Source organism: Agelaius phoeniceus, chromosome 4 (assembly GCF_051311805.1).
Source record: "Agelaius phoeniceus isolate bAgePho1 chromosome 4, bAgePho1.hap1, whole genome shotgun sequence".
NCBI classification, from domain to species: domain Eukaryota; kingdom Metazoa; phylum Chordata; class Aves; order Passeriformes; family Icteridae; genus Agelaius; species Agelaius phoeniceus.
In genome coordinates this window covers 24955321-24963603 of record NC_135268.1, presented here as the reverse complement: position 1 = coordinate 24963603, position 8283 = coordinate 24955321, and the positions used below count along the sequence as shown (strand labels likewise).

General features: G+C 51.2%; 1 protein-coding gene across 3 annotated transcripts; it reads right to left on the bottom strand.

The window, feature by feature from the left end:
* Positions 1-86: 86 nt before the first annotated feature.
* Positions 87-8118, bottom strand: HOPX (HOP homeobox). 3 transcript variants are annotated; one of them, XM_054633246.2, is made up of 3 exons: positions 7408-8118; positions 2796-2971; positions 87-537 (listed from the first exon to the last, which is right to left on the bottom strand). In XM_054633246.2, the coding sequence occupies exons 1-3, from the start codon at positions 7943-7945 to the stop codon at positions 460-462; spliced, it is 792 nt and encodes a 263-aa protein (XP_054489221.2). In that variant the 5' UTR covers positions 7946-8118; the 3' UTR covers positions 87-459. The 3 variants fall into 3 exon arrangements, with proteins under 3 accessions (XP_054489221.2, XP_077033230.1, XP_077033229.1); XM_077177115.1 differs by lacking the exon at positions 7408-8118 and adding an exon at positions 3235-3369; XM_077177114.1 differs by lacking the exon at positions 7408-8118 and adding an exon at positions 3068-3278.
* Positions 8119-8283: the final 165 nt, after the last annotated feature.

The following is an 8283-nucleotide window of genomic DNA, read 5'->3' as shown; positions in this document are numbered from 1 at the left end:
TTGAACAACACACTTGGTTTTCCAGATGCCCCACTCTCTGGATGATCTGCACCTTAAAGCTCACACACACACTTTGCCTCTGGGAATTGTAAGGAAAAGGAATCTTTATTTCTTCCTTCTATATTTGAACAGATATCATGGCAAAATTTTTGCAAGCCTGGAACAAGGGCATGAAATTGCGTTTTCTTGTGCAGCTGCTGTTAATGGGTGGGAATCACAAGATAGGTTATCAGCCATCAAAAGTTGTATATACACACGTGAGTGTATATGTATATATATATATATATTTCTATATAGTGGGGTTTTTTTCTGGTTATGTACATGTTAAATAAGATTTATGTTAAATAGCAGAGTGTTACTTTGTATCGCAAAACCTATTGCAACAGAAGAACTCCAAGGAAACCCACTGAAGAGCTTCACCATCCTTTATAAGAGGCAAGGGGATTGGAGCAGCATCCTCTAGTCCCTGACAGACCCACTTTCTGAGGGCAGCCCTTCAGACTTCCTCCACTCCGCCAGGCGCTGCTTGAACCATTTCTGGAGAGAAAGAACAAAGCAGAGACTGAGTGCACTGGGCTGAGCAAAGCCTCCGAATCACTCTTCTAAAGGTGCAGATGTCAGCACGTGGGACGAGGCAAGGGGAACTCATGGTGCTGTTCCCAGGCAGTGCAGGCAGCCAGGATGGTTGCTCCTGACCGAACAGTCTTGTAACCTACATGTGCACCTCCTTCAAACTCATTTCTCTAGCTCACTTCAGACCTTGACAGCATGGGTGAGTCTTTTTTTTATTGCTGTGAGCCCAGGTTTTTCTTGCAGAGTAAGAGATTGGCTGAGGAGCTGGATGGTGTCTGTTTAAATGACTGGAGAAGTGAAATAATCCTTTGCAAGTTCCAAACTGACAGGAATTGAAAGCTCACCTGTTTCAGAAGGCATGAGAGGTACAGCACAGTGGCTCTCCAAAAAATTTAAGAACAAATCTATTTTTAAAATTGTTTAAAAATCATCTTAGTTTTAAGGCAATACGCACATCTATGTTAGCAGCACTTAACACTATGTCTGCTGTAACTTAGCATCTGGAAATCTACTCCAAGAGCTGCTGATGCCACTTCAAGACAGCCACAATTTAAAATATTAGATAAAATGTATTTGGTTAAAGCAACACTACCTAAGAAGAAAAGAAAGAAAAGAAATACTACTCATGTGCCGGAAGCACAGCTCAGCCTTTTCTTTGGCCATGTGCCTGTGATTCCTTTTGTTGCAGTTCATTTTGTTGCTATATTTGTTCATGGTTATTTTTGAAGCTATTATGCTCCATAATGATACAACCACAGTGCTCTCTATAAGTGCCTCTCACACTCACACAGCCTTTGACCACATCCAGTCATACGACTGACAGCCTAGCCTTCTCTCAAAAGTTTCACTTTCTGTCCTAAATCATAATCTCCTCTTTGCATCTCATCATTACTGAATTTTTTATTAAAATGGTTGCTATTTCTAGATGATAAAACACTCCAGATGACAGGGGCAATGATTCCCTGTGTTCTACGCAATGCAGGCACTTTGCAGCTCACCACCCCAGTCTTGATCCTGTCCCTGACACGACCTCCATCTCCAGATCTCTAGGAACACACTGGATTAGTGGGAACAGATAGCTATCAGGGAGGATTTTAAGACATCTACAGAGGTGCCCTGGGCATATATGGCCCGTGTTTACAAGTTGCTGTAGGGGAAATAAAAAGGATTAGTGCCATTTCTATGGAGAGAAAGGTATATTAGGGGTACTGCCTCCTTGCTGCCTCAAACAAGCAGTGATTGATACCTGCCTGTCACCAAAGCACAGTCCACTCCAGCTGAGGACTATCTGTGCAATGGATGCTGTTCCAGCATCTTTCCCCGGGACAGGCTAAATGCTGACATTGCCAATTTGGCTTTGCTGAGTGAGAGCCAGGCTTGGCAGCTCTCTGCAAACTGCTGCTAACTTTCCAGTGGGATGGATTTCTTTTCTATACCCATAAATGCTTCCGTGGGTCCAGTAAACACCTACATCCCAATGAGCTGCACTGCCACCTGAAGGAACTGGGAAGAAGCCGTTTGCTTCTGAAGCCCACGGTAGCCTGCAGGTAGCCAGCTGGATCACAGGGCTTGGTGGCATTCCCAGACAGTGGCAGCCTGTCCCTGTGGAGGGATATTTGGAGGCCTCTATGTCTCCTGGAGAGGCTGACAGACTTGCCTGACATCGGGGCTTTGGGACGCTGACTGGGGGAAGGGGCACAGCCTGAGAATGTCCCACAGCATATCCTGCAGGAATTGCATCTACCCTCTATCTGTTTTAAAATTACAGTAGTTTCTTCAGACATTAAAACCAGCAGTAGTTTGTGCATCCAAGACTATCAGAAATAGTTTGGAAGAACAGCATGCACAGGTTGTAAATTCAGGAGCAGAATACGTGGAGTGCAGGAAGGATGTGGGGTACAGGGAGGTGCTGTGTGGCATTGGAGCTCTCTGGGTGAAGTTAGGAGTGTGCTGGGGGTTGCAGAGGTGCAGAAGAGACTTGTGGGTGCAGTGAGGAGAGTGCAGGGTGCACGGTGGTGCAGGGAGCACACTCAGGGAGCACATGGGGCACAGAGGAGTGCAGGCATGTGGGGGGAGCATGAGAAGGGCAGGGGTGCTGTAGGAAGCCTGTGGGGGGACAGACAGGTGTGTGATAGACCAGGGCAGGCAGGAGATGTGGGGCACAGAGGCATGCAGGGGGAGCAGGGCTGGTGCCAGGGGCAGGATGAGGGGCATGCACTCACCAGAGTCTGCTCCTCGGAGAGCCCGGTCTCAGCAGCGATGAGGCACAGTGTGGTGGGGTCAGGATGCTTATTCACCTTGCAGAAGTGGTATTCCAGGATCTCCAGCTGCTCCTCAGTGGGAATCACTGGCTTTTCCATGGCCATCTCCTCCTGGGGCAGGGCTATGGGGCCAGGCACTGCAGAGAGGGCCTGGTGTCATTGCTCAAGCTGGGAGTGGCCAGTGGGGGCCACACTTGCTGAGCCCCAGATTTGCCATCCGTATCCCCACCAGCCTTCCCCCCGACCCCAGCTGTGGCCTCTGGCTGCAGCAGGACTCAACTCCCTTCCCAAAGGCATGCCAGGGAGCTCAGCTGGGAGCACCAGCCCCCCAGCAACTCCTGTCTCATTTCCTCACTGCAGCGAGCACACGGCAGCAATGCCCAGCGCTGAGCTGTCTCACCATCCTCAGCTGGCAGGAAGCTGCAGGCTGCTCAGCACTCCCCTGGTGCTGTATTTATAGCCAGTGTCACTCCCATGGGAACGATTCCTGTTTACAGCCCTATTTAGGCCTGGGCGTCACTTAGGAGTGATGTCACAGCAATGGGCATGTTCAGGGGGTTAATTTAAAGACATTAGTTAAAAAACATTATTTATCCTCTAGGAGAAGGGACAATATCTGACATCTGACCTAGTAGGTGGTTGCTTATTTTTTTTCCCCTGCTTCCCAGTGATCAGGCAAGTTTGTGCAAAGGAATGATAAAACAGAGCATACGTGATCTTCTGGGAGCATGGTCTTTGATCCAGAAACCGCCCTGTTTCCCCTCCTCAGGATCAGTGTCCAGGTCCTTCTCTCAGCAGTGTGGCCAGACATCACATAATGCTGGCCATGAGAAGGTGAGCTGCACTGTTTTAAGTAATATTTAATGTTACCACACATGGGCATTAACAGTTTGTCCTATTGTTCCTGAGCATCACTGAACTGGTTAGTTGATTGATTGGGTTTTGGTGTATAAGTGTTCAGATCCTCAAGGACTGTACCCAGTGTATGTCTGTTGTTCAAGCACTTGCTGCCTCTGACTGGGGTCAGTCCTAGGTGCTCCCAGCAGAGGCAGCACCAAGAAGCCCATGTTTTCCTCCAGAGTTACCCTTGTCCCACTTGTGCTTTGCATAATCTCTGGAAGATTTGGCCCAAAAGAACACACAAAGCAAATGCATCTTGGCTAAGTCCCACACCTCTTTTCTGCTGGGCTTCAGGCTTGCTTTCACATGGCAGAGGGTCGAGCTTGCTAATTCAGTCAACTAAAACAAGGCACTGCCCCCACACAGCATGCACAAGTCCCTTGATGCTGAATCACTGTGGTGTTTTTGAAACCAGGCTGTGGGGTATTGGCAGGGGAGGAGCTGGTTGCAAAAATGTGGCCTTTCTTGATCTGCTCTCCTGCTGTCCCAGTTGCCTGGCCCATCTCTGTCAGGTTGGCTGGTTGGTGTTGCTGGTTCTCCAGTGCTGCCAGGAGCCCTTGGTCCTTCTTGGGATTCCTGTGGGCCATCTGCTGCAGACCTGCCCTGCTTCCACACTGCAGTCCAGCTTTTCTTTCCCTTTGGCTCTGGAGTGTGATCCTGGAACATCCATCATGCTGCACTCCTACTGCACAGGTTTAAACCCAGCTGCTTTCTTGGTTGGCTGGTAACTCACCTTTAGGTACCCTGGGGTACTGAGTGCCCCAGGGCTTTCTCTTGCTGACAGAACTGCTAGGATGGAGCTCAGCTTCAAAACTGTCTTGCAGCTTGTGAAGAGCCAGGCACAGTGAGAGGCTGGAGAGATCCTCTTCTTTGAACTTTACCTCATAAAACAAAGATCCCCCTGAGCCTCCTCTGCAGAAAGTGCTTTGACTAATAACAGAATCCTTTGGTATTTGAGTAGGGGCTTATAAATAGACTAGGGCTGGTTGTGAAACAGCCCACTCTGCTTGAGTCACTTGGTAAATAGGGATTGTAACACAGAAGTTGTGTAACATTGGAGCACCTCTGAGTGCCATAGAGTGCTGGTAGACAGTACAGACAGTATGACCCACCAGCTCTGGGTGGACTGAGGAAAGACCATCTCTAACCCCAGGTACTGCAAGCCAACCTGGCCTTGTCTGCAGTGCGCTGCAGCTGCCTGGGCTTGCTGAAGTCAGCTCAGTTCAGAAGCATCCATATAGGGAGGGGGCAGCATAATTCAGTTCCTCATTCATGTGAGGTAGTAGGAGTCTGCTGAATGCTGGTCAGCTACCATAGATGTTTGTAGACCTCTGGAAAAGATGCAGGGGTAGAAGGAGGTCCCCTGGACTTGAGGTGCTGCTCTCCAGCACTGTGGCTGCCAAGCTCTCCATGAGGCCAAAATGCAGATGAGGCCAAGCTCAGGCCACAAGTCCTGCCTCTTCTTTTTTCAGCACACAACTGAGCCACCTGCCCTTCCCACAGAAAGCCCAGCCACAAAGGGATCCTCATCACATCCAGATTATGCATCTAGCCCGGGCCACCAGCAGCAACATGCCTTGGCAGCTCATAAATCACTGTTTGCAGCCTGCTGCATTAATGTGCATTGATGTGAGTGCATGGATTTGCATAGGGAGCTCGTGCTTCACCTTTCATGTTTCACCTGCACAGCTATTTCTGCTTCTGATGATCTCCAGCTTCCTGAGGTGTTTCCCCACAGGACACAGTATCTTCTACCTGCTGGCAGCTCAGGGTGCCCCAGCATGTGGGATGTGATGCCTGATAGCTTTTCTTTGTGTCCCCTCTACCCCTGCTCTGGAAGGAGTACAGTTTTTACCTCTCAAGGTTGTGAGATGGGTTTCAGGAAAAGGCAGAAACCCTGGGGCTCCTGGAGGGCTTTGCAGGTCTCCCCACATGGCTCCAGTATGCCCTGGAGGCTTTCAGGAGCCATGTGACCCCTGTGCAGCATATGGCCTCTAGCACTTGGCACCTCCTGGATGCTAAATTTGGAGGTATATGACATGACTTGAGGGCACCAGGAGTGCCTAAATGGCCAGACTGGCCCTATTGAGACCACTAATCACCTGCCCACTACTTAAATGGAGCCTCGTTTAAGCCCAGGCATGTAGCTGGGCTTCAGGCTGTCCAACATCTCTCCCTGTACAGGAAAGGTGATTGTCTCACATTTCTTTAAGCCTGTCAGAAATATGGAGACTCACAGCTGTTTGGCTTAGCTGCTGAAAAGCACCACTTCTTACTGCTTTTTTCCTCTTAAATTTTTGACAACATTGAAAAAAAATGCTTTTTCAGTGCAAAGAATGTTAGCCAGAATTCAGCAGGGCTGTGGGCTGCAGTTGTCATTCAGCTGGGGTTTACTCACCCAGGCAGAAATGACAATTCCAGATGCACTGTCACAGGGAAACCACCACACCTGCTCTGTCCTAAGTGTCAAGCTAAGGACCCCTGGGGAATTCACACTTGGCTCTGACTGTCGTGGTTTTAGGTAGAGCGATGTGAGAGCAGAAGATTGCAAGTGGATCAGCAGCTGCCTGGGCTGTGGGCAGCTCCAGCCAGCATTGCTATGTACATGACAGCACCTGGTGCTCTTAGTGTGGCTGATAGGGCATTAAAATGCACCTCCAGGGCCATTTTGGAGTGAGCAGACAAAAGGTAATGGCCGATGGACACAAGTTGCAGCGAGAGAAAGTCTTATTATAAATATGTAATACTCTGCCCATGTCCTGTGGTTGCACCCAGCTCCCCAGAAACACCCTGGGGTTACTAGCAGGACTCCTAGCTCTGGCCTGAAATGGGCAAGGACATCTTTCTGTGTCCCAGCATGCTTGTCCAGCACTGCTAGTGCGGTCAGCATTTACAACCCTGGCAGAAATCTGCCACTTTTCCAGAAAAGACGTGATCTCTGTTTGCTCAGCTTTGCTTTTTTGAACAGTAGTCACAATAGCTGGCTGGCTGTGCAGCTTTCTAATGATTTACTGCACCCAAAGCTCCTGGAAATCTCTCTGAGCTGTAGCTCCTGCCAAGCTGATGGGGCTCCATAGCCTCTGCTGGGCTTCTTGACCCCCTTCCCAGTGTTCCCACTGTCAGGGCTAGGATGTGACTGGAGGCATCTGCATCTGGTTTTAGCTTGCAGCTATTTCCTGCCACTGCAGGGATCAAAATAGCAGTTCTCAATGCAAACGAGCCCTTTTACCCTCCCTTGCTGTGCTGCAGAGCCATGTCCTGTCCTGAGCTTTGCTCATCCTCCTGCTGCGGGGTGGCTGTGGATAACATCAGCCAGCATGGCGCACAGGATAAGGTGGGACAGAGGCTTTAAAAATAAACGGGCCCTGCCATAAATAAGGAAAAAACACCTGTCATGCATCCTGTAAACTACCCGTCCAGTCTTTTAGAAGATAATATCGGGTAGGAACAAAGCAAACAGGAGCACAGCAGCTGCTGCAGCAGAGGCAGGACGCCGTGGTGGCCCCTGCCTGGGGGTCTCTCTTGTGCCTGCCTCAGGCATGAGCCTTCCTGCCCCGCTGGGTGCAGCTCCGACCTCCTCAGCATCAGTACTCACAGGGGAGCTCTTCCCTCCATCCCATCATCCCCAACTGCAAACCCACCCCAGCACCCCCTGCTCAAAGCCTGTGCTTACCTGGAGCTGGCAGGGACCAGAAGTGTGTAAAACAAGAACCCCGCAGGTCCTCAGGTGACTGCTTAAGTATCTGCGTGTGTGTTTGACAGGCGGGGACCTGAAAAACCTGCCGCAAATCACAGGAGCTGCCGGGATCCACAGCCACTCTCTGGGCTGGTAATTCAGGTTTGGCACCCGCTCCCTTTGGCAGGGCTCCCCCGCGCTCCGTGGCCGTGCGCTCCGCGGGCTCTCGGTGCCCGGCGGCCGTCGGGGCGCGTCCCGCCGCGCTCGGGGCCTCAGGACGCGGTCCCGGCCGGGGCCGCTTCCTGCGGGGGTACAGGAAAGGTGCAGGTGGGGTGCGGCGGAAACTGCGCGTCGTGCAGCGGAGCGGCAGCCGAGCCCGTCCCGCCCGGCCGCGCTGCATCCCGCTGCGCCGCTGCAAGGAGCCCGGCCTGATGGAGCCCGCTGCGCTCGCTGCTCTGCGGGGCTGGATTCTCATCTCGCTTGAGTGTCTTGCAAATGATGTGTCCAGCTTTAACATTCCTGAGCCTGCTGTCATTTTAGTCAGCCCTGTGATCGCGCCAGGCTGGGTGTAAGGGCAGGACTGGGTCCTGGATCTGTCCTGCTGCTGCTGCGGCCCTCAGAGGCACAGCCTGCCTGGGGATGGGGAGGAGAGCAGGGCATCCTCTGCCAAAGCTGTCTCCTCGATCAAAGTGCCCAGGAGCCTGCCGTTCTCAGTGTGGTGGTCTGGGAGCATTAGACAGCAGCTTAAAAAGAGGCATCTTGTGGGGTGGAGTGCAGTGGGGAGGGGCTGATTTTTCTCTCAGTTTATAGACAGCTGGAAGGGGATGCTGGAAAATGAGAGAAGCTGAAGAAAGGGCTCATGAAAAATTGAGT

What these genes read in the sequence shown, in the direction of transcription:
- HOPX (XM_054633246.2), bottom strand. Translation starts at nt 7,945, where the DNA reads ATGACAGCAGGCTCAGGAATGTTAAAGCTGGACACATCATTTGCAAGA. An exon ending in CTGGTCCCTGCCAGCTCCAG is followed by an intron (nt 2,972 to 7,407) that starts GTAAGCACAGGC and finishes CCCTCTCTGCAG; the next exon opens with TGCCTGGCCCCATAGCCCTG. An exon ending in TCTCCGAGGAGCAGACTCTG is followed by an intron (nt 538 to 2,795) that starts GTGAGTGCATGC and finishes CTTTCTCTCCAG; the next exon opens with AAATGGTTCAAGCAGCGCCT.